We start from the raw sequence: 26,695 nt of genomic DNA on the forward strand, positions 1-26,695 counted from the left end.
CCTCTGCGGTTTTTATTTTTTGCGCTATAAACAAAAATAGAGCGACAATTTTGAAAAAAATGCAATATTTTTTACTTTTTGCTGTAATAAATATCCCCCAAAAACATATATAAAAATTTTTTTTTCCTCAGTTTAGGCCGATACGTATTCTTCTACCTATTTTTGGTAAAAAAAATCGCAATAATCGTTTATCGGTTGGTTTGCGCAAAATTTATAGCGTTTACAAAATAGGGGATAGTTTTTTTGCATTTTTATTTATTTTATTTTTTTTACTACTAATGGCGGCGATCAGCGATTTTTTTCGTGACTTCGACATTATGGTGGACACTTCGGACAATTTTGACACATTTTTGGGACAATTGTCATTTTCACAGCAAAAAATGCATTTAAATTGCATTGTTTATTGTGAAAATGACAGTTGCAGTTTGGGAGTTAAACACAGGGGGCGCTGTAGGAGTTAGGGATCACTGTGTATGTGTTTACTAGTGTAGGGGGGTGTGGCTGTAGGAATGACGTCATTGATCGTGTCTCCCCTATAACGGGGATGACGCGATCGATGCGCCGACACAGTGAAGCAAGGGGAAGCTGTGTTTACACACAGCTCTCCCCGTTCTTCAGCTCCGGGGAGCGATCGCGACGGAGCGGCTATAAACAAATAGCCGCGCCGTCGTCCCGGATCGCTCCCCGAGCGAACCCGACCTCCGCATGTACTGGGGGGGGTCCCGATCGGACCCCCCACCCACGTCTAGCAGAGGACGTACAGGTACGTGATTGTGCCTGTCCGTGCCATTCTGCCGACTTAAATGTACATGAGGAGGTCGGCAAGTGGTTAAGATGGCCCTGCTCCTCCCCCAATCAGTCCCATACCCATACAGTAAGAAACACTCACTAGGGAACACAGTTAACCCCTTGATCGCCCCCTAGTGTTAATCCCTTCCCTGCCAGTGACATTTATACAGCGATCAGTGCATTTGTATAGCACTTATCGGTGTATAAATGTCAATGGTCCAAAAAATGTGTTAAAAGTGTCTGATCTGTCCGCTGCAATGTCGCAGTACCGCTAAAAAATCACAGATCACCGCCATTACTAGTAAAAAAAAATAGGATTTTTTATAACAGCTTACCTGTAAAATCAATCCTTTTCTTGGAGTACATCACGGGATACAGAGCCTAAATACTAAGTGGGTTATATTCCACCTTCAGGTGATGGACACTGGTGTAATCAATTAGACAGGAAGTTCCCTCCCTGTTTTGTGGGACTGCATAGCAACAGGCATTTCCAGATCAGTAAAAAAAAAAAAAAAAAAAAAAAAACTTTTTTAGGTCTAATGAGCACAATAATGAAAAAAACAAATTGGGATGGAAACTCCACTTTAAGTATGGCTCTATACAAAGAAAGCTGCCAATACTGAAACTCTCTTGCGGAGGCTACCGCAACCAAGAACACAAATTCCCTTGTTAGAAGGATGAAGGGAAATATGGTGCATCGCCCCAAGGTGCTGACCTTGTAAGCCGACAAAACTAGACTCAATCCCCTGAGCACAAGGGCTACCTAACTGGCGGACTTATACGCGTTACCCCTTGTATTAAGGCCCAGATCAAAGAGTGCGAAGCAAGCGGCCTTTAAAAATACTGACAAGGCCGAGATCAGATCCTTGATGAAACTTAAGGCTAGCTCCATCTCCTTTCCTAATGTAGGAAGGCAAGAATTCTACCTATGACATACTTCCAAGGATGTCACCCCTTGGTTTCACACCAGGAACATGGGCTTTCCAGATTCTATGATACATGGTCCTGGAGGCCAGCTCCCCTGTACAAATCAAGGTAATTTGCTGCTGATTCTGAAAGCCCCGATCCTCAAGAATGCGGGCTAAAATAGCCAGAACATTAATTCCCATGTTTGCAAAACAGGATGGAATACCCCCTTGAAAAGTAGGTCTGGACAAGATGTAAGGGACCCTGGGTCCTCTACTAACATCCTTAAGATCCCTGCACAGTAAGGTCGTCTGGGTCATGCCGGAGCTATTAGGCCGGCTTCCGTTTCCCTCCTATGTTGCATAGAAGCCAAGGTAGTTGCGGCACTGGGAGGAGAGAATGCATAAACCAGTGATAACTGGTCCCACAAGGTCACTAACGCATCTGTCCCGCATGCAAGTGGATGCTTTGTCCTTGACACAAAGCTGTCAAAATTCTTGTTGAACCTGGACGCCAATACATTTTATGTCCGGGGTACCCTTTCTCTGGCATTTGGTCAGAAAAAAGTTGGCTGTAGAGGTCATTTTCCCGGGAACAATTGTTGAAGGCTCCAGAGAACCGTCTGCCAATTCTCCATTTCATGTAATGAAGATTGTCAATAGGCAAGGCACAAGCTCCTCTGCCCAAGCCAGAATATGGCTCACTTCCCTCTGGCTGCGTGACTTCTAGTGCCTCCTTGGTGAATGAAGTAAATCACTGGTGTGGCATTGTCGGGTTGTACTCTGACAGACCAATCCTGCAACCTAAATGCCTAGGCCCTTAAGCCAGACGTGCCATCCGTAGCTCTAGAATGTTGACGGATAAGGCTCACTTGGAGCTTGACCACTTCCCCTGGGCAGTGGTTCCTTCCAGGTCTGGCCTCCTTTCCTAGAGACCAGCCTTCGTAGCCGCCACCTTCCAGGTAACCAGCATGAAGGATCTTCCTTTCCGCCAATCTTTTGGTTAAGGACCACCAACTGAGACTCCAGCGTATCCCTGGGACCAGACTCTTTGGATAATGCTAGGTTAGGATCTACTTGTTCCAGGCTGACAGAATAATGTTTATAGCAAACTTGAATGAAACTGAGCATAGGGAACCGCTTTGAATGAAGCCACCATCTTCCCTAGCACCTTAAGCAAAGGGCAAATCTAAGGAACTCTTCTTTGCCTTGACCACATAGACCAGCTTTTTTATAGCACTGACTTTGTCTGAGGTAAAAAAACTCTCCTTTTCGGGCTGTGTCCCAAACATTCCAAGCTTTTTACCGAATGCAAGAATGTACCTTTAGACTGGGATCCTAACGCAGGAGTTCAAGATACTTGACCATGCTGAACACACTTAGGTCCAGCCATGCTACCGACTGATCTATGAATGAATGAATGAATGAATGAATGAAAAACTTATATAGCGCGGCACATGCAAACTAAATCACCTCTGGGCGCTTGTTGTTCCTGTCTCCTTTGATATCAAAAGAGATGAGTTTTTATCTTTCTCCTGAATGCTAAGTGGTTTTCCTCCAACCGAATGCTGGTTGGTAAAGCGTTTCATAGTCTGGGACCTTGGACCGCAAATCTTCTTTCTCCCTTGGACTTGTAATTGGCTTTCGGTATTTGGAGCAGGTTTTGGTTGGTGGATCGCAGAACGCGATTGGAGTTGTGAGCTTTTATTTTATCGCATAGATAATGGGGAGCATTCCCATGGATACATCTATGCGTTAGAGTGCTTTAAAAACAATTCTGTCTTTTACTGGCAACCAATGAAGGGTTCTCAGTGAAGGTGAGATTGATTCCCAGGGTTTTTTCCAGGTCACTAGTCTGGCGGCCATATTTTGAACGACTTGCAGACGAGCGATTTGGTACTTTGGGAGACCAAGGTAAAGGGCGTTTGCATAATCCAATCTGGAGTTTACAATTGCTCCCACCACGGCCGCTATGTCTTCTTTGGGAATAAAAGGAGTGAGTTTGCGTAGTAGGCGCAGCAGATGGTGAGATCCGCTGACTACTGACCCTATTTGTGCGTCCATTGTCATGTAGGAGTCGAAGATGACCCCGAGACTTTTGACTTTGGCGCTAGGGGTGATGATTTTGCCCAGAATGGGCGGGGGTATCCAAGCTGTTGCAGGTTGATTCATACGCTTGGCGTGAAACAGGAGAAGTTCGCTCCGTTGAGTTTAAGATAACTCTTTGTCATCCAGTTCTCTATCAAAGAGAGGCATGTCTCTAGATTGAGATGGTGATCCTTTTTGTTGCAAATGCGGAAATACAGTTGCGTGTCGTCTGCATATTAGTGATAAAGCAGTTTTTGGCTGCTAATGATTTTAAAAAGAGGACGAAGATAGATGTTAAACAGCACCAGCGATAGAGGCGATCCTTGAGGGACTCCGTGCGATATCGTGCGTTTCTCAGAAGTGAAAGGTCCCAATTTCACTGTTTGTGATCGGTTTTCCAAAGAAGAGGAGAACCAAGATAAATCACCTTCTGCGACTTTGGCTACGTCTGCTAGCCGAGTCAGTAATAGTTTGTGGTCTACAGTGTCAAAGGCAGCGCTTAGGTCCAGCAGAACCAGGAGACAAGATTCTCCTCCGTCTGCGGCCTCGAGAGCGTCGTCCCATATTTTGAGCAATGCTGTTTCCGTACCGTGTCCGGGGCGGAAACCCGATTGAAATGGATCAAGTAGGTTATGGGTATCTAGATGCTGTTGCAGCTGTTGTACCACTACTTTCTCCATTACCTTGGAGAGAACTTTTAGGCCTGTTATAGGACGGCGGTGAAGTGGGTCCTTGGGGTCTAGGGTGGGTTTCTTCAAGATGGGTTGGATTATGCCCTCTTTCAACTGGGAGGGCACAATGCCTTTCTTGAAAGAGTGGTTTATAAGCTGCATGATAGGAGGTGCCAGGATGTCGGTGCATTCCTTTAGCAGTTTGGTAGGAATGATATCATTTGGCGCTGTGCTGTTTCGCAAAGTACCGATGATATTTTTAGTGGCATCGATGGAGATGGGTTCTAGAGTGAACTTTCCTGATTGTGGTGAATTTCTGTGGGTGTTGTGTGAGTAATTGCGGGGGGGGGGGGGGTGAGGGGGGTATTGCTTTGCTGAATGCTTTTCCGGATTCCCTCAATTTTATTAATGAAGTAATCCGACAATTCATTGCAAAATTCTTGGGTGTCCGAATTGGGGGCTTCAAGACAGACAGGATTCATGGTCTGAGTGACCATCTTGAAGAGTTCGCGGGGGCGGTTTAGGGTGCTCTTGATAGCCTTGGAAAAATAATTTTTCTTGGCTTTGAAAATTTCTTTGTGGTATTTTCTTGTTGTGGCCTTGTAGATGATGAGGTTTTCTTCTGAGGAGCTTCTTTTCCAGGCGGCTTCCGCCCTTCTGCGCTCTTGCTTCAGTAACGACAGCTGGTTGTTAAACCAGCTTGGGGTGTTTTTCCGGATGCAGGTTTTCCGTTTCGGCGCTATTAAGTCGGCTGACTGTAATAGGGCTGTGTTTATGGCATCCAGTGTTTCTAAGGCCGTTTGATGAGGTTGAATTGTTTTTATTTTTTCCCTTAATGTGGTTTTGAAGAGTTCCGAATGGAGCTTCTTCTGACATCTAGTCCAGTGTGTTGTTGATGTTTTTGGTTTTGATGTTTTTGTTAAGGGGGGATTTTGGAAATTATGAATTCAATTGCATGGTGATCTGTCCATGGCAACGGTTCATTTTCCAAAATGTTTATTTCCAGATTTTGTCTGAAAATAAGATCGAGCGTGTGACCTGAAGCATGTGTGGGCCCACATATTAATTGCTGTAGCCCTAATCCTTCCAGGTGGTCAATACAGGCGTCGGCAACGGGGTCTTGTGAGGAGTTGGCCCAAAGGTTGAAATCCCCGAGCAGCAAAAGGTGTTTGCTGTTAAGGGTGTAAGTGGAGATAAACTCCGTCAATGATGGCATAAACTGCGATTTTGGGCCAGGCGGTCTGTAGCAGAGTAGAATACGGACGGTCTCCTGGGAATTTGTTTGTAGTTTATCAGCAGCAGATTGCCTCTGTATGCCATTACTGCTATACCCTGGGCCTTTAGACCTGATAGAGGCGGGCCCTAACACCCTGTAAACCCGGGCACGGTGGCTACCCAAGGGGCAAGACCACCAACTGGAAGAGGTGCGGTTCTCCTGCGAAACGCAGACAACCTCTGCAGTGCCATGTAAATAAAAACATATGCAAATGGCTCCCCATGTGTGTATGTGGCAAGTGTTAAAGCCAAATGCCTCTATGGAAGCGTGCGTTCATGGAAGCATGAATTTATACAAATATCTTTTAGGCAAAACATAAAAAAGTGTGCGCTGTATACACACATACATATATAACGTGTGCTTGCGTGCAACATGGGCATCTTGCACGCAAGCATGTGTTTATGAACGTGTTATGCAACATTGCGCAACATGTACCCATGCAGACACGTATTCCTATGTGAACACAAGGAATCCTGTATAATTAAGAAAACTTAAATTATCATGCCTCATTATGCAACCATGCAAAATTTAGGCGAACATGCAACTTTAGGCGATCATGCATCTTATGCATTTTAAGCACTACTGTGCGAACAAGTACCCTTGTGTGACCAAGGACTCTTGTGTGATCAAGCACCCCTGTGCGATCCAGCATCTTTATGCAATCAAGCATTTTTATGCGATTTTAATCATTTTTGTGAAAACAAGCCTCTCTGTGCGACTTAAGCACTTTAATGTGACCAAGCATCCTCATGTGACCATATAAAAAAAAATGAATTATTTGCAAACATGTCTACTGATAAAGAGATAGTTATCCTCTGCAAACGTGCATTTCCGCAATCATGCGATATAACTGTTGTGCATTAGCAATGTGCACCAGCAACTGTGCATCCAAGCAATTGTGCGTTTGGCTAGCCTGAAGCCAGCACCAGGATGAGGATCCTGTGGAGGTTTTTCTAGCAACCTATACTCCTCGGCTAGAGTTTTTAGGAGGAGAAAAAACATCTTATGCGGGTGCCCAATCAGCAGAAATAAACTGTTGCAGTAATGAATAGATTGGGAAGGTAGAAGCAACCTATGGGAATTTTTTAAAACCCCAAGAAGGGAAAGTTATATGCAGTATGAATCTCTGAAAAAGACTGCAGCTGCCACTCCAGACCTTGTGAAACTTCTGATACCTCCGCCTTTTTAGACTGCACCTGTTCCCTGTCCTCTGACAGTGAACTTTCATCCTCAGGACTTTAATCCTCTTTCCTGAGGATTTAGAGCAGGTGAAGGGGCACACCCCGGTTTCTGCTTCTTGTGAGGATGCTGCGATCATAGCAGTTAACCTCTTATAGACCAACAAATGCAATGCAAAAAAAAATGTCCAAACTGACATATGCAGAGTGGCTGCATGGTTGGGGAGGCTGCAATGCCTGACAGGGCCGATAGCTCAACCTGTGCGGCTGCCTCAAGTCTCTAAAGGGGAGGATGGTATCATGCAGGCATGATAAGGGCCACCAGATTAAGATGGTGATACCTTGGTGCCATTTTATATTCCTGCCCCTGAACCTTTTCTACAGGGAGACATTATCCTAAGCTAAAAGCAGAGGAACTTAACACAGGTGCATCAACAGCTCAATAATGGCATGCAATGCCAAGCTGCGGTTTCCAAAGCAAGCAAAGTCCTTTCTTGTATTAAGAGAGGTATGGACTCCAGAGACAGAGATATACTTTTGCCCCTGTACAAATCATTAGTAAGACTTCATCTGGAATATGCAGTTCAGTTTTGGGCACCAATTCTCAAAAAGGATATCGGAGAACTGGAGAAAGTGCAGAGAAGGGCAACCAAACTGATAAGAGGCATGGAGGAGCTCAGCTATGAGGAAAGATTAGAAGAACTACATTTATTCACTCTTGAGAAGAGGAGAATAAGGGGGGATATAATCAACATGTACAAATATATAAGGGGTTCATATAGTGAACTTGGTGTTGAGTTATTCACTTTACGGTCAACCCTGAGGACAAGGGGGCACACTTTACGTCTAGAGGAAAAGAGATTTCATCTCCAAATACGGAAAGGTTTCTTCACAGTAAGAACTGTGAAAATGTGGAACAGACTCCCTCCAGACGTGGTTCTGGCCAGCTCAGTAGATTGCTTTAAGAAAGGCCTAGATTCTTTCCTAAATGTACATAATATAACTGAGTACTAAGATTTGTAGGTAAAGTTGATCCAGGGTAAATCCAATTGCCTCTCGGGGGATCAGGAAGGTTTTTTTTCCCCTGCTGTAGCAAATTGGATCATGCTCTGCTGGTTTTTTTTTGCCTTCCTCTGGATCAACTGTGGGTATGGAGTTGGGTATATGGGATTGTACTGTGCTTTTTATTTTGTTTGTTTATTTTTTTGTGGTTGAACTGGATGGACTTGTGTCTTTTTTCAACCTGACTAACTATGTAAACTATGTAAACAGCTGAACTTAGTCTAGCAAAAAAACAATGCCTGCTAAGCTGCACAGCTTTATGCTAAGTAGGAATCTTAGGTATGTCTGTATCCAACACACAGGAGGTTCTTACGTGCCCCAAGCTGCTATGTCCCTCTGGCTTTACAGAGCTCTGGAGTTTGGGGCTTTTTTAAAGGGGCCACCTTGCGCCTGCACTGTGAGCCGGCATGCACACGCGCGCCAGCGGCAACCACATCCCCTCTACCCTGCCTACCGGCTTCAAAAGTGCGCGCGCATAGGGAAATGGTGGAGGCGGGGGGTGAGAGAGAGAGATCCCCCCAAGGAGCGTCGTTGACTCGGACTACGGGGGATCACCCCACACAACTGTGGCAGAGCCTGAAGCAGAGGATGTGAGCCGCTGAACAGACCGGCTGACACTGAGCTTTCGTTCCTGGAAAGCATGTTAAATGAAACACCAGGTATGTCTCTTTACTGCCTCTAGTGGCGGAAAACACATAAGACATGCAGCTACTTATGGAAGATAATCCTTAAGCTATTTACCTAGGATTGTCTTCACTTACCTTATCCCCGCCGCAGGATACTGCTGAGCACAGACAGACCCAACCTTCACCTATCACGGTGAGTCAACAGACCTTCAGGGACCGGGATCCCAGACAGGGTTTCCACTCCCCTGGACTGGAGTTTGGGGTTTAGTAAAGGCAAAGCCACTCTGCAGTAGAAGCGTAGTCGCTGAAAATCAGAGGGGAAGCACTGATGGTTTTAACATCCAATCCTGTAGAAGCAAATTTTTTTTTTGTTTTTTTCTTCCTTGCTTGTGCACTTGTAGTGCAAAGTGGATTTGCCTTTAGTAAATAGACCCTAAAGTCCAAGATCCCTAATAATTTGGGGTGTACACAGCAAAATGCTAGAGTGCAATTTATATAATGGGAAACTATTTAGATTGATCTGTATGTCCCCAAGAAAAGACATTAGTAAGGTTTTACCCTCACTTCCTGTTTGGCTATGTGACAGGAAGTGAATAAATTTGAAGTAGAAAGTGACAACATTTGTGAGGTGTCTTCACCCTATCAGGGGTGCAGACATCCCCAAAAAATGAGCAGATGATACTTATTTGCAAATTAAGAAAATTGTTTATTTAACATTGGGTGGTGTTTGTGGGGGTCCCTAACACACATTCATACATATTAGCAACGCTGTATCCTGGCCTATTGGCATTGTTATATTTTCTTAGTCCTCTCAATAAAATTATCAGAAATTTGGCCAAATTTTTTGGCCAAAAAAAAAAGGCGTTTGAAAAATGATTGCGCAAATACCGTTGGAAATAAAATAAAAAATGACCGCCACTTTATTCCCTAGGGTGTCTGCTAAAAAAATATATATAATGTTTGGGGGTCCTGAGTAATTTTCCAGGAACAAAATATAATTTTTACATGAAGGAGAGAAGTGCCAGAATATGCGCGGTATGGAAGTGGTTAAAGTGAAACCATAAAAGTGAAATATTTCTTTATATTTCATACAGGGGGGTACAACATGCCTGTGAAGAGCATGTTTACCGTGCTTAGAACTGTCCCTGTACAAGATGTCATTTCTGAAGTGAACAAAAAAGTAATTTAAAAGTAATCATGGCTATAAAGAATACAGTCATTGCTCATTAAAAAAAAAAACAGCCGTAAAAAAATAAAAAAAAAAAAAAAAACGTGGGGGTCCCCCCAAATATCCATACCAGGCCCTTCAGGTCTGGTATGGATATTAAGGGGAACCCCGCCGTAAAAAAAAACTAAAAAAAACATGGGGGTCCCCCCAAATATCCATACCAGGCCCTTCAGATCTGATGTGGATTTTAAGGGGAACTCCACCCCAAATTTAAAAAAAAAATGGCGTGGAGTCCCCCCAAAAATCCACACCAAACCCTTATCCAAGCACGTTAACCTGGCCGGCTGCAGAAAAGAGGGGGAGGGAATAGTGCGGCCCCCCCCCCTCTCCTGAACCGTACCAGGCCACATGCCCTCAACATGGGGAGGATGTCCCCATGTTGATGGGGACAAGGGCCTCATCCCCACAATCCTGGCCGGTGGTTGTGGGGGTCTGCAGGCGGGGGGCTTATCGAAATCTGGAAGACCCCTTTAACAAAGGGGACCCCCAGATCCCGGCCCCCCCCCTGTGTGAAATGGTAATGGGGTACATTGTACCTCTACCATTTCACAAAAAAAAGTGTCAAAAATGTAAAAAATGACAATAGCCGGTTTTTGACAATTCCTTTCCGCGCTTCTTCTTCTTCTTCCATCTTCTTCCTTCTTCTTCTTTTCTTCTTTCATTCGGGTTTCTTCCTCTCCATCTTCTTCTTCCTCTTCTTCTTTCTTGGGTCTTCTCATCCGCATCTTGACCGGCGTATTCTTCCATCTTCTTCTCCTTCTGTCGGCCTTCTTGTCCCGCATCTTCTTCTTCTTCCCCGGACGCTGCGCTGGAAATTGAAGTTCCGGCCGTGTGAAGCTCCGGTGACCCTGCCCCCCTCTGACGCCACGGGCAAACTCATAAGAAAGTCCGCGTGTGGTATATGTGCGTCAGAGGGGGCGGGGTCACAGGAGCGTCACATAGCAGGAACTTCAAATGGAAGCTCGTCCGCATCTTGCGCGGCTTCTTCCCCGGATGCTGCACTTGCAAATTGAATTCCCCGCTGTGTGACGCTCATGTGACCCCGCCCCCCTCTGACGCACATGTACCACACAGGGACTTTATTATGAGTTTGCCTGTGGCGTCAGAGGGGGGCGGGGTCACATGAGCGTCACACGTCGGGGAATTCAATTTCAAGCACAGCGTCCGGGGAAGAAGAAGAAGATGCGGGACGAGAAGGCCGACGGAAGGAGAAGAAGATGGAAGAAGACGCCGGTCAAGATGCGGACAAGAAGACCCAAGAAAGAAGCAGAGGAAGAAGCAGAAGATGCGGGACGAGAAGGCCGACGGAAGGAGAAGAAGATGGAAGAAGACGCCAGTCAAGATGCGGACGAGAATACCCAAGAAAGAAGCAGAGGAAGATGGAGGAAGAAACCCGAATGAAAGAAGAAACTAAGAAGAAGAAGCGCGGAAAGAAGATATTAATAAAGGAATTGTCAAAAACCGGCTATTGTAATTTTTTACATTTTTTACACTTTTTTTGGTGAAATGGTAGAGGTACAATGTACCCCATTACCATTTCACACAGGGGGGGCCTGGATCTGGGGGTCCCTTTTGTTAAAGGGGTCTTCCAGATTTCGATAAGCCCCTCACCCGCAGACCCCCACAACCACCGGCCAGGGTTGTGAGGATGAGGCCCTTGTCCCCATCAACATGGGGACATCCTCCCCATGTTGAGGGCATGTGGCCTGGTACGGTTCAGGAGAGGGGGGCGCACTCTGTCCCCCCTCTTTTCTGCGGCCGGCCAGGTTAACGTGCTCAGATAAGGGTCTGGTGTGGATTTTTGGGGGAACTCCACGCCATTTTTTTAAAAAATTTGGGGTGGAGTTCCCCTTAAAATCCACACCAGACCTGAAGGGCCTGGTATGGATATTTAGGGGGAACCCCACGTCCTTTTTTTTTTTAGGGGTTCCTCTTAATATCCATACCAGACCTGAAGGGCCTGGTAATTGAATTTGGGGGGAGAATGAATTCTCTCAGAATTGCCGGGAGCCGACAATTCATTATTGCCGCAAGTGATTTTTAAATTACTTTTTTTCCTTCAGAATGTCATTTTGAGCAGGGACAGTTCTAACCACGGGAAACATGCGCTTTTTCACATGCTTACATTACACCCCCCCCTAGGTACGAAATTTAAAGGAATATTTCACTTTAAGAAATTATTAAATTCACTGCTCCCGAAAAAACGGCCATTTTAAAAAATATAAAAAGCATTGATACATGTCCCCTGGGGCAGGACTCAGGTCCCCAAACACTTTTTAGGACAAAACTTGCATATTGACCTTTAAAATGAACACTTTTGATTTCTCCCATAGACTTCTAAAGGGAGTTTGGCGGCGGCTTTACATAATACTTGCATTGCGCCCGCTGCTACGCCGGTTCATGCGCCTAATTAAGGATTCATCCGGAGTACTAATTAAGCCATGAACCGGCGCAGAGCATTGATATTAGTAATTCAGCCCCAGTGTGTGTTTTTTTTTATTCTGCAGCTAAATACCATTTGTTACATCACCGATGTGCGGTCACGTGATCAGCCCCTCCCACTGTAGTCCTTAGATCAGGAAAGGAGACCGCACATCGGTGGTTTAAAAAAGGTATTTAGCTGCAGAATAAAAAATGATAAAAACACACACTGTGTAGTACATCTTGTTATTACAGAGGGGCTGGCAGGAATTGGAATAGCTGACTTAAGAGCCACAATTTGCAAATGAGTGCTTAAAATTAGCAACCGAATTTCCATAGGGAAGCACAGGTTTGACAATGGCCAAAAAATTTCAAGGCAGCAATATCTAAAGAGTACAATGAGTAAACCAGAATGTCAACAAAATGTAGTCTTGGCTCTGGTCATAAGAGAAAATTGGTTACGAATGTGATCTATTGTGGGAAAAAAAAAATGCAGAGGTGATCAAATACCACCAAAAGAAACTATATTTGTTTGAAAAAAATAACATTCATTTTATTTGGGTATGCAATTGTCAGTTAGAGCAACGCAGTGCTTTATAGCAAAAAAAAATGACCTGGTCAGGGAGGGAGTAAAACCTTCCGGAGCAAAAATGGTTAATAATAAATGTGTCAAAAACTGTGTGTGTTTTTTTTTTACTTTGTGACACGGTTGTGGGGATGAGGCCCTTATCCCCATCAATACCCACCCCCCTCCCCCCCATATTGAGGGAATGTAGCCTGGTATGGTTCGGGGGTTGGGGGGGTTTAGACGTTCGCTCATTCCCCCTTCCCTGACCTGCCGGGCTGCATGCATGGATAAGGGTCTGGTATGAACTTTGGGGGGGACCGAACGCTGTTTTTTTTTTTAAATGTGGCGTGGGGTTCCCCTTAAAGTCCATACCAGACTCAAAGGGCCTGGTATGCTCTGGGAGGACCTCACTCTGTTTTTTGTTTACATTTTTTAATTGTTGGCTTTTCTGTTTTTTATACATTCAGCGGGAAACCCGCTGACAGCTGATGAGTCATTGGTTGTTGGGAGTCAGCCGGCTTCTGGGCCCGCTCCTTAGCAACCAGCTATTTGTCAAAAAAAACAGCGGTCACACAAAATTCCGACCGTCAAGAATGCAGAGATTTACAACACTACAACAAGCAGAGAAAAATTAAGTTCAATGATTCCGAGCATGCGTCAAATTGATTCCGAGCATGCGTGTTTTTTTGCGCGTCGGAATTGCATACAGACGATCAGAATTTTCGACAAGAACTTTTCCCGTGAGGAAATTTGAGAACCAGCTCTCAAATTTTTGCTGTCGGAAATTCAGACAAAAAAAGTCAGATGGGGCCTATACACGGTCGGAACTTCCAAACAAAAGCTTATATCAAACTTTTCTTGTCGGAAATTCCGATTGTGTGTACGTGGCATTACAATGTACCAGTGTGAACCCAGCCTCGCTCACAGAAAATATGGTCTGTGTTTCCCCACTAATGAAAGGAAATGTATCTGCTCTAAACAAGGCAGTGAAAGCAGAGAATACAATATTAAAATCAACGGACAGTTCTTCATGGTTGGTTTGCTTGGAAAAAAATTAATAAAAAATCATACCTTCTTTATCAATGAAAGTGAGGATAGCACTTTTGCAGTCATCTAAGAACTCTCGTTTGTCCACCTCCCCACCTCCATTCTTACTTTTCCCAAAAAACAACTCTAGTTTATCCATGATGACTTCTTCTTCAAGTCCGGTGGGCAGATTATATACAAGGATCTTTTTTGGACTCAAATTCATCTCCATCTGTATAAAACATAAAATTAAGTAGCTTTGTCAAATCTTCTCCCCAGAAACAGTTTATATGCCAGACATATGAAACATAGATGTATTAAAATCTTTCCCTCCATCGTTGCTTGATATAGAGCTAACCATCAGTTACCTACCTGTGAATTATACCTGGTTTAACGGGGACCAGCTGAATTTTGATTAATGTATGGGCAGAGAGGTTGTACAGAACTCAACCTACCGATCAAGTTTTGTACATCCGCCCTATCAGATTTTTCCTGCTTAATCAGCGCTGCTGTATTGATCAGTGTGTTTTGACAGTGGGGATGTCTCCCCACTCTTAGAATACAATAACTCAGCAGGAAGTATTCCCCCATCCACCTCAAATGTGTCGATGGGGGAAAACCCTATGGTTGGAAAAATATAAAAAGTATAATCTATGGGCTGCTTCACTGAAGTCCTGATAAGCAATACCCCACTAGCCTTCTTATTTCATATTAGTATAAATATAGTGAAGTAGCACTAATTACTCTAATAATAAAGTGCTAAATGAGTATATCAATAGACAATGAATAAATCTGATATAAAGTGCATCACATTTAAGATAACATCTAAATAAAAATCAAACTAGAAAAAAAGTCCACAAAGATAGAAATATAATAAACTATAAATAAGTCCATATGTAAAGTGCATATAAATAGTGCATCCACAAAGAATCTGATGATCCAGGGAGAAAATCAGTCTTTAGAACTTCGGGATTCAGCCAGTGCTGCCTACTGCCTAAATAAAGGACCAGAACTTAGGACTTCTAGTGTATGCTGGTCCTGGACTGGTGTTCCTTTACATCCCCGTCTCCACAGCTGTTCTATTAGTTTTTCCACATGGAACCACTCTCATTCAGTATAAAAGAACTGTGACCGTACTCAGCCCTGTTTGTTACCCATATGAAGGTTGTATAACAGAAATGCGTCGGTACCTGGGAATATCACTCATAGGAGATTTACAGGGTCATTTCAGTTATATGTTCTGCTGTATAATTTGTATTTGAGTTGTTGCTACATGCATACCATTGCTATAGTTTATGCTTTTAACTATTTGTAAATTGTCTATTTATACTTTCTATGTAATAAATTATTGTTTTTATACACAATTTTGGTTTCTAAAGTCCCACCCAAGGGGGATCATATCTTTTGTTCTAACATTTAGGCATGTGTCCACCACACTGTTATATCTGATATGGTGACAACCTCTCCTTTTCATGAAATATGTGTTTTCCCTTTCTTTTCACATTTTCCAAAAACTTGTGGAAAAAATGACATGGTAAAATACTCATTATGCCTCTTAGAATATACGTTGGGTGTTTGCTTTCCAAAATTGGGTAGTTGTGTGGGCGTTTCCATTGTCCTGGTGCTCCAGGGCCTTTAAAAGTGTAATAGGTTGTCAGGAAATTAGATGTGTAATTTATGCTCCTAGAACACCTGAAGGTGCTACTTGAATGTTGGGCCTCTGTATGTGGTCAGGCTGTGTAAAAATCTCACACGTGTGGTATCACCATACTCAGGACGATTAGCAGAATGTATTTTGGGGTGTCATTTTTGCTATGTACATGTAAAGCGTCTGTGGAAGAGAGCCCTTGTAGATCATCAACTCAGGGTTTCCCAGGGCGCGGAGTGTAAGCTCCAGCCTGCTTCTGCTTCAGAGCCCCTGATGGTAGGAATGGACTTGCAGCAAGCTGGAACCAGGTTGCGGCCCCCAGGTACGGCCAGCTGAGGATGCGGAGACCACACGTGTGTGCAGAGTACAAGCAGCTTCTGGGAAGGTCTAATAATGTTGGTGGAGCATCAGAGAGTAGGTGACCTTAGCCATGGGTACAGAGAGAGCTGGGAACACCTTAGGGAGACAAGTCTGATTGCATCTGATCTGGTGCCTCATGACAACTCTCTGGAGTCCAAATAGGAACAGTACTACATACCCTTCTTGCAGGCAGGGCAGCCCACACAGAGTTACTTTTTACATAACTTTTTTTCATTTTGCAATTTACCCAAAGTGTATGCCCAAGCCTCAAATATATGAACCTTATCTGATCTTGCCATCAGGTTCATACATGCAAGACCACGATTCCTACGGAATTCAGGTCCGGTAACCTCAGTTATCCACTGCGGGGGTACTCTTGCTGCCAATTCTCTCTATTCTCTTACAAGGCTAACTGCCAAACACATTACATCGGACCTCCGAATAGAATTGACAGCAAAAGTTATCCATCTGGCGTCCGGATTGCCATAGTTATTTATGTCCTACATGTTTGTCATTGTCTATGTCTTTTTATGTGTTGTTTGTTGCACGCTATATGAACTAGTTTCATACGTGCATTTTTTTGGCCGGCCATTGATTACAGTTTGTCATTAGAGCTATTTTAGCTCCTGTAGTGTTATACTTGTACTATTGTCCCAGGTGTATAAATCATATCATGTAATTTGTTACTATTTATTAAACACATAATTTTAACTACACAGACTGTCCGTCACTGCCCTAGTAGCCTCTCGGTTGTCCCAGGGGACACCACCTCTCTGTTTCCCTGTCGGGGCAACATCTTTTCTTTTGTATATGCCCCATGACAACACCTGAACAGAGTTCCAATCTAAATATGGTGAATGTTTTTGCAACCACGGCAGTCCAAGAATGATGGGATTAGGAAGGAGATTTCTTCATGATGAAGAACACCAACAAGCATAGTTATGGGGGTAGTTTAGAATGGTAAGGGTCCTACGGGCAAGGTAGAGCCATCGACTGCAGATACTGAGAGGTGCTTTACCAAGGGAACAAGAAGAATGCACAATTTAGCGGCCACAGACTGCTCCATGTTTTTGGTTCTAGATCACCTCCCTCTGGAAAAAAGAAGAAGGCTGAGAAGGAGAAGGAGAAGGAGGAGGAGGAGGAGGAGAAGGAGATGGAGAAGAAGGAGAAAGAGAAGGAGAAGAAGATCAACGTTTCCCTATGAGAGCCGTCCTAAATGGTCAGACAGCTTTTCTTCTGAGCTCCCGGCCTGACGCCTCATGCTCCATCGAAATTACACCCCTATACCGGTATGAGCTCCACTAAAATGTACAGAACCAGAGAAGCAACCTTTGGGTAAGATTTCTAGAGAAATACACAGTTATTTCAAGCTCCTGCAGAAGATTTCCCCCAGAGCTAGAGTGGCAGCACCACAAGGCCCTGCACGTGGAGGCGCACAGGAGACCCACACACCAGAAACCAGGGAACCCTTGCCTGGCACCTCCGCACCTCCTGATTGTTCCCAGGACTTATTCATAGACACCCAACAGGACACAATGTCCTCCCCACGGCTGGCAAAGGCCTCCTAGACCAGGACATTAGAGAGATGTTACAGGCCCTCCTGTCCTGGACCGACATAGAGGCCCTGATTCTCTGCCTAGAGGAAACACACAGGAGAGACATCCAGGAGGTGAGGGGTGAGGTGTCTAACCTAACGGACCGGGTAGTGACAGGAGAGGCATTGGTGTCCTCACTAGAAAGAGCCCGCGAACAACACCATGACACCACAGTGGCACTCCAGTTACACCTGGAAGACGTTGAGGACCGGAGCCGCCGCAACAACCTCCAGCTCCATTGCATTCGGTTTTCATCCTACATCACACAACGGCTGGATGGGGAGAGCCGTGGGCTCGCTTCCTGGCTCTGTCTACCCACTTCCCCACTTAGGACCGGCGCTCCATAAACAGGGACATCTCTGGGGAGTGCCTTGGCCAATAGGGCCACATTATAATTTTTCCCCTGCTGCACTCTCTGGTGACAGCCTCCTAATCTTCTTTTCTCTTCTTTCTGGGTTTTTGACCCCTTTTTCACTACTACTGCTGATTTTCTCTTCTCCAACAAACATTGCAATCACAGAGCACAGCATCTTACATTCTGCACATCTTATCTGCCACTGGGCAGAAGGCGTCCCTACCCCAACAGATCACACAATAATTCAGAACCTTCTACAGCTCCCTATACAATTTAACTGCGACGACGACCACACACGACAGCGCAACGGAATACCTAGACCGATTCTTGATGCCCTCGCTATCAATGGAAACGCTGGAACTTTTGAAGGAACCCATCACACTGCCCGAAATTCAACTAGCCCTAAAAAACGCTAAAGCAGGCAAAGCCCCAGGCCCAGATGGTCTCACCATCTTTTACTATAAGACCCCACTCCCTTCCCTTGGCCAACATTTGGCGACCCTGTAGAACAGACTTGGAACTGGGAAATTTTTCCACAGCTCTACACTACTGGCACAAATTTCAGTTATACCAAAAGAGGGCAAAGACCCAACTCAATGCAGGAGTTACCGTCCTATTTCTCTCCTAAACACAGACCTGGGTGCTTGGATGATCTATTGGGGTAACATTGCTCCCAATGGACGTCACTTGAATCCATGTTTGGTTACACCTGCCTCTCACACCTATGCCCCCCCCCACTCCCTCCCCATATCCTCCTTCACCACTCTCCCTTTCTTTCCTCTACTTGGGATCTCTGCCCACTTTTTATCTCTTGGGTAATAAACCCCCCCCCTTTGTGTATATTGGGGAAACTAATGCGCAAAACCACGCTAACTAAGGCAATCTAACAACTAAAATAAATAAAACTAATTAAAAACTAAGCAGCAGCCACAACTAGATAGTGCTCACACACTAATGATAGGTTATAAAAAGAGGGGGTGTAATGGCGATTAAGATTAAGAAGAAATTGCACGAAGACTGATGTATTTCTGAAACAGGCAGATTTTATCGGCAAGAGGTTTGTGGAGAAAGGCTACAAACAGGATTTCATCAAGAAGAAAATACAAGATGTTTCTGCTCTGGAAAGAGATACGTTAATACAAGATTCAACAAGGAATAACACCTTTTGCTGAGGGAGTGCCCTTAATAATGGATTATAGTGTGCAACACAAACAAATCAAAACAATCTGTAGGAAGTATTGGAACATTGTGAAAGCGGATCGTCATTTAGGATCCATACTTCCAGAAAAAACATTGTTTACATACCGGAGGGCTCCCACTTTAAGAGATTATTTTTGGTAAAAAAAAAATCGCAATAATCGTTTATCGGTTGGTTTGCGCAAAATTTATAGCGTTTACAAAATAGGGGATAGTTTTATTGCATTTTTATTTTTTTTATTTTTTTTACTACTAATGGCGGCGATCAGCGATTTTTTTCGTGACTGCGACATTATGGCGGACACTTCGGACAATTTTGACACATTTTTGGGACCATCGTCATTTTCACAGCAAAAAATGCATTTAAATTGCATTCTTTATTGTGAAAATGACAGTTGCAGTTTGGGAGTTAAACACAGGGGGCGCTGTAACATTTAGTGTTCACTTAGTGTGTGTTTACTACTGTAGGGGGGTGTGGCTGTAGGACTGACATCATCGATCGAGTCTCCCTAATAAAAGGGATCACTCGATTGATGCGCCGCCATAGTGAAGCACGGGGAAGCCGTGTTTACACACGGCTCTCCCCGTTCTTCAGCTCCGGGGAGCGATCGCGACGGGGTGGCTATAAAGGAATAGCCACTCCGTCCTCCCGGATACCTCCCCGAGGCTTACTGACCGCCGCATGTAGTGGGGGTGTCCCGATCGGACCTCCCACCCACGTCAAGCAGAGGTCCGTGCCATTCTGCTGACGTATATCTACATGAGGAGGTCGGCAAGTGGTTAAGGACCACCTCCTGCACATATACATCGGCAGAATGGCACGGCTGGGCACATGTACGTACAGGTACGTCCTGTACTAGTACCCAGCCGTGGGCCGTGAACGCACGCCCGCGGCACGCTCCCGTGACCCGGTCTGAAGCTCCGTGACCGGGACCGCGGGACTCATGGACCCGATCGCCGCTGGAGTCCCGCGATCGGTCCAAGGAGCTAAAGAACGGGGAGAGCCGTGTGTAAACACGGCTTCCCCGTTCTTCACTGTGGCGGCAGCATCGATCGTGTCATCCCTTTTATAGGGGGACACAATCGATGATGTCACACCTACAGCCACACCCCCCTACAGTTGTAAATACACTTCAGGTCACACATAACCCCATCAGTGCCCCCTGTGGTCAACTCCCAAACTGCAATTTTTTGCTGTGAAAATGACAATGGTCCCAAAAATGTGTCAAAATTGTCAGAAGTGTCCGCCATAATGTCGTAGTCACGAAAAAAATCGCTGATTGCCACCATTAGTAGTAAAAAAAAAAAAAAAAATTAAAATGCAATAAAACTATCCCCTATTTTGTAAATGCTATAAATTTTGCGCAAACCAACCGATAAACGCTTATTGGATTTTTTTTACCAAAAATTGGTAGAAGAATACGTATCGGCCTAAACTGAGGAAAAAAAAAATTGTTGTATATATTTTTGGGGGATATTTATTATAGCAAAATGTTTAAAATATTGCAATTTTTTCAAAATTGTCGCTCTATTTTTGTTTATAGCGCAAAAAATAAAAACTGCACAGGTGATCAAATACCACCAAAAGAAAGCTCTATTTGTGGGAAAAAAAGGAAGCCAATTTTGTTTGGGAGCCACGTCGCACGACCACGCAATTGTCAGTTAAAGCGACGCAGTGCCGAATCGCAAAAAGGGGCAAGGTCCTTTAGCTGCATTTTGGTTCCGGATCTTAAGTGGTTAATGGAAAAGGTTACTACTCATGTAAGACATGTAGACACACGAAAGAAAGTAAAAAGAAAAAATAAACTTTCAAATCTAGCTTTACAGGAAAGGAGTACAAAATTAAAGGAGTTGTAAAGGAAATTTTTTTTTTGCCTAAAATTAATGTCTGCAAGGTAGACAGACAGAATAGTGTAATGATTCTGTTAAAAAAAACTAGTAAATACCTATTAAATTCCTTCATCTATATCACCTCCGGCATTTTAGTTTCTGTTCTCTCATTCACTTCCTGGTTTGCATTGTTTGTTCATGTAAGAACTACATTTCCCAGTATGAATTGCGGCACGCCCAGTAATTCACACCTCCCTGAAGTCTCTAACACGTAGAGAGCGTCCTGCCGCACAGATGTAGTTCCCAGGAGGGGGTGAGCACGTTACTGACCACCGCAGTAACCCTCCCGTCACGGTGGTCAGTAAAATCAGACAAGCAGGAAGTGAACAGAGAAGAAATAGAGCAACTTCTGAGCAAAAACGAACAATGAGGAAGTGAAAAGAGGAATGTCTGCAGGTAAAGGATGCTTATTATGAAAAAAAATGTTTTCCTTTACAACCCCTTTAAAGATTTTATTTCCTGCAAGACTGAAGGGGTAGTCTATCTCTTAGAATGTCCGTGTAAAATTCAGTATATAGGAAGAACAAAAAGGGAGCTTTGGAAAAGACTTCGAGAGCATACACAGAACATAAAAAATGGGTTTCCCAAGCATAGCCTATCCCGTCATTATGACCGCTGTCATAATAGAGACCCCTCCCCATTAAGGGTATGGGGTATAGAGAAATACAAACCCCATTGGAGGGGAGACAATATGGTACAAAAGATCGGCCAGGCAGAATCTCGTTGGATACATGAACTTTTCACTTTATTACCTCATGGGCACAACATTGATTTTGACCTCAATTGTTTTATTTCCAATTATTAATAGTTAATACCTCCTATAAAAATTATCATTCTCACCACTTGATATACCTTGAAGATTGATCATCCTTCCTCGTCATTCTTATTTTTATATATTGATGTCCCTATTAGGAATAATACATTCATCATTTTATTTCAGTATTTTATTCATATTCATTTTAGATAGCTACAGATATTGGTTATTATGCCAAAGCCTTTTCCAAATTTTAAAGTTAGGTATTTTTTAAGAACATTATTATTGTGCCATTATTATGGTCCATTAGTTGTCTTATTATGTAATTGGTTAGAATTCCTATTGATGTGGCCATTCATTTTTATATTCATCTCCCAGGTGGCTCCCTTTATTATCCAGTAGAGGGGGTTGATTACCTGAATTGTGCGAGGTTACAATGGAGCTTCTAGTTTTATATACTTTTTTACCACTAGAGGGAGCAACCATTTGTTTACTGTTTTTAAATATTTAATTATTGTTTTCGTTCCCTTATCATTATGAATTATTACATAGACCAATATGAATTATTGGTCTAGCTTTAACTGTGGATAGCTAGTATTTCATGTTATAGCTATGCCCGCCGTCTTGATGCCTTAGGTTGTCATGATGGCGCCGCAGTATAAATGTCATCTCCACACCAGCGGCTCCCTATCCTATGAGTAAGTGGCGTGTACTTGAGCACTGCACTAGAAATTTGCCGTGGATTCTATTGGAGTCTTTTTATTATCTCTCACGGATTTTGATCACTATATTTTTGGACTGTTTATTTTCATTGACTTTGCACAAAGATTCACGTTTGCATGGATTATTATATTTATTAATTGGAGTTGATTTTGCATTTTGTGTTGCTCACTGATTGTGGTTCACGATCACGGTATTAATTTATTTACATTATTAGTCCCATTTTAAATATTTTAATTATTGTACGCAGCACTTTATTGTTAGATTATCATTAAGCGTCACTTACACACACCCCCCCCCCTTTTTTTTACACTTTGAAATGTATTTATTTATTGAAGCGCTTTGTAGCAATGGATTTTTGAACACTTTTTCAATTTGATCATTTGGCACGTTTGTGCACAGAGACTCATTTTGAAATTTTTATTATGCATATACTTTTTATTCATTATTTTCATCATTAATTATTGAATGTTGGAGTGGACCTCATTTTTCACATACAGATTGCGTTTGTCATATTATTCATTTACCTATAGTATTTTATATATTCTATATTTCATTTTTTAATATCTTATATAGTACGTTAGTGCTTTTCTCTGGGTGGTATTATATACACCACCTATGTTATTCATATTTTTCACAAAAAAATCACTCTTGTCACCCCCCACATTATCCGGTTGATGTTTGGTGGGCATTATTATACTGAAACAGATTTGAGTGAAACAGAGTGAAACACATTTTTCTGACTCACAGGGATTGTTAGACTTATTTCCATATACGTGTTAGTATTATTCAATAATACTATTCTACTTGCTGATTAGCAAGCGCCATTACACCCCCCTCCCCCCCCCCTTTGTATCCTCTTTTATGATAAAAGGAATACTAAAGGGGAGGCTAAATCCACAGGACTAAGGAACTCTGTTGCCTCCATTTCCCAGACTTACCATACCATTTATATATAGTTGGGATTACCACAGACCTGAACAAGGCCAACTGCTACGTGGACACCTACACATCGGTCCCACTTAATTGTCCTGTATCACTGGGGAATATGTATTTCTATGTCATTATCTGTATCAATGTTGATGCAATCTTGTTGTTGATGTGGTCCCTGTGGACCAGTTTCTCTGTTATAAATAAACAATTAAAAAAAGGATCCTTGTCCTTACTACCCGACTTTTGACATCCGACATGGTGATTACAACAGCAGTAAAAGCAATTTATCTCACACTGGGATTGTTTTGATTGGTCATAGGACAAGTCAGACTATGACAAAGTTAGAGAAAAGTAGTATCCTGTTCATTCAAGTCGGATCGATGTAGGACCAATGTAGGACTGATGTCCAGAGCAAAGTAGGATGGAAGTCGTATGACTGTCGTGTCATATGAGTGTGAACTCAGCCTGACACATGAATATGCTTTGATCTAAACCAGGGGTCAGGGGTCTCCAAACTTTCTAAACAAAGGGCCAACTTATTGTCCTTCAGACTTTAGGGGGGGCCAGACGTTGGTATCAGTGGGAGGAATAGTGCCCCATCTTTGGTGTCAGTAGGAGGAATAGTGCCCCATCTTTGGTGTCAGTGGGAGGAATAGTACCCCATCATTGGTGTCAGTGGGAGGAATAGTACCCCATCGTTGGTGTCAGTAGGTGGAATAGTGCCCCATTATAGGTGTCAGTGGGAGGAATAGTACCCCATCATTGGTGTCACTGGGAGGAATAGTGCCCCATCATTGGTGTCAGTGGGAGGAATAGTACCTCATCATTGGTGTCAGTGGGAGGAATAGTACCCCATCATTGGTGTCAGTGGGAGGAATAGTGCCCTATTGTTGATGTCAGTGGGAGGAATAGTGTCCTACTGTTGGTGTCAGTGGGAGAAATAGTATCCTATTGTTGGTGTCAGTGGGAGGAATAGTGTCCTATTGTTGGTGTCAGTGGGTGGAACACTGCCCCGAGGGCCAGATAAAAGCAAGCAAAGGGCCGCAGTTTGGAGACCCCTGATCTAAACCATTCCATTGTTGCTCTGGCAGTATGTTTAGGGTCATTTAAGGTCGTTGTCCTGATGGAGGGTGAACCTCCGCTCCAGACTCTAAAGCCCTGTACACACGATCGGAAATTCCGACAGGAAAAGTCCGATTTGAGCTTTTGAATGGAAATTCCGACCACGTGTATGTTCCATCAGACTTTTGCTGTTGGAATTTCTGCCAACAAAAGATTGAGAGCTGGTTCTCAAATTTTCAGATTGAAAAAATTCCTATCAGAAAATCCAATCGTTTGTAGCAATCCCGACGTGCAAAATTCCGACGCATGCTCGGAAAAAATTCAAGGCATGCTCGGAAGCATTGAAGTTAATTTTCTCGGCTCGTCATAGTGTTGTACATAACCGCGTGCTTGACGGTCAGAGGTTCAGAGAACTTTTGTGTGAGCGTGTGTATGCAAGCCAAGCTTAAGCGGAATTCCGTCGGAAAAACCATCCAAGGTTTTTCCAAAGGAAAATCCGATCATGTGTATGCGGCATAACAGGTTTTCTTCTAAGGTTGCCCTGTATTTGGCTCCATCCATCTCCCCATCAACTCTGACCAGCTTCCCTGTCCCTGCTAAAGAAAAGCATCCCTACAACATGATGCTGCCACCACCATGTTTCACGGTGGGGATGGTGTGTTCAGGGTGATGTGCAGTGTTCGTTTTCCGCCACACATAGCGTTTTGCTTTTAGGGTAAAAAGTTCAATTTTGGTCTTATCTGACCAGAGCACCTTCTTCCACATGTTTGTGTGTCCCCCACACAGTTAGAATCACTCCCTATGACACATTTAACCCCTTCCCAGCCCCTAGTGGTTAACCCCTTCACTGCCCGTCACATTTATACAGTAATCAGTGCATTTTTATAACACTGATCGCTGTATGAATGTGAATGGTCCCAAAATAGAGTCAAAAGTGTCAGATGTGTCCACCATAATGTCACAGTCACAAAAAAAAAATTGCAGATCGCCACCCTAACACAAAAAATAAATAATAATAAACATGCCATAAAACGACCCCCTATTTTGTAGACGCTATAACTTTTGCGCAAACCAATATACGATTATTGCGATTTATTTACCAAAAATACGTAGAATACATATCGGCCTAAACTGAGAAAAAAATGTGCCTTTTAAAAAAAAAATAATAATTGTCGCTCTATTTTTGTTTATAGAGCAAAAAATTTAAAAAATTAAAACTGCAGAGGTGATCAAATACCACCAAAAGAAATCTCTATTTGTGGGGAAAAAAGAACGTCGATTTTGTTTGGGAGCCACGTCGCACGACCGCGCAATTGTCAGTTAAAGCGACGCAGTGTCGAATTTCAAAAAGAGCTCTGGTCTTTGGCCAGCAATATGGTCCGGGGCTGAAGTGGTTAACTTCACAACTATATGCCACTTTGTGTTGGTCTATCACATAAAATCCCAATAAAATAAATTTTTAAGTTTTTGGTTGTAACATGACAAAATGTGGAACATTTCAAGGGGTATGAATACTTTTCAAGGCACGGTATATATAAATATATATATATATATATATATATATATATATATATATATATATAAAAGAAGCGCATTTGTGAGGTCAGGCACTGATGTTGGACGAGGAGGCCTGGCTCGCAGTCTCCACTCTAATTCATCCCAAAGGTGTCCTATCAGGTTGAGATCAGGACTCTATGCAGGCCAGTCAAGTTCCTCCACCACAAACTCGCTCATCCATTGTGAACAGCCTTCCCCAAAGAGTTGAAGCTGTTATAGCAAACAGTGGGCCAACTCAATGTTGAACCTTATGCAGGGCCGTCTTACTGAGCGGGCACCCCTGGGCACGGCCCAGGGGCCCCAAGTGCTCATAGGGCCCCATCAGGGCTGGCTCTGCCTCTGGTGTCTTTCCTCTGCGGTGACTGCCGCTCACGGATGGGGCTGAAGTGGTTAACTTCACAACTATATGCCACTTTGTGTTGGTCTATCACATAAAATCCCAATAAAATACATTTACGTTTTTGGTTGTAACATGACAAAATGTGGAACATTTCAAGGGGTATGAATACTTTTCAAGGCATGGTATATATATATATATATATATATATATATATATATATATATATATAAAAGAAGCGCATTTGTGAGGTCAGGCACTGATGTTGGACGAGGAGGCCTGGCTCGCAGTCTCCACTCTAATTCATCCCAAAGGTGTCTATCAGGTTGAGATCAGGACTCTATGCAGGCCAGTCAAGTTCCTCCACCACAAACTCGCTCATCCATTGTGAACAGCCTTCCCCAAAGAGTTGAAGCTGTTATAGCAAACGGTGGGCCAACTCAATGTTG

The 26,695-nt window shown here is 43.4% G+C and overlaps 1 protein-coding gene across 4 annotated transcripts in view; it reads right to left on the reverse strand.

Annotated features, from left to right (window-relative positions):
* IFI35 (interferon induced protein 35) overlaps positions 1–26,695 on the reverse strand; it is a 205,623-nt gene that overhangs the window by 18,032 nt on the left and 160,896 nt on the right. For all 4 annotated transcript variants that reach the window (XM_040331390.1, XM_040331393.1, XM_040331394.1 and 1 more), the window contains exon 7: positions 13,884–14,070. In XM_040331390.1, the coding sequence (XP_040187324.1) occupies positions 13,884–14,070 (187 nt within the window). The remainder of the gene's footprint in view (positions 1–13,883; positions 14,071–26,695) is intronic.

This window comes from Rana temporaria, chromosome 12, assembly GCF_905171775.1.
Source record: "Rana temporaria chromosome 12, aRanTem1.1, whole genome shotgun sequence".
Lineage (NCBI taxonomy): Eukaryota > Metazoa > Chordata > Amphibia > Anura > Ranidae > Rana > Rana temporaria.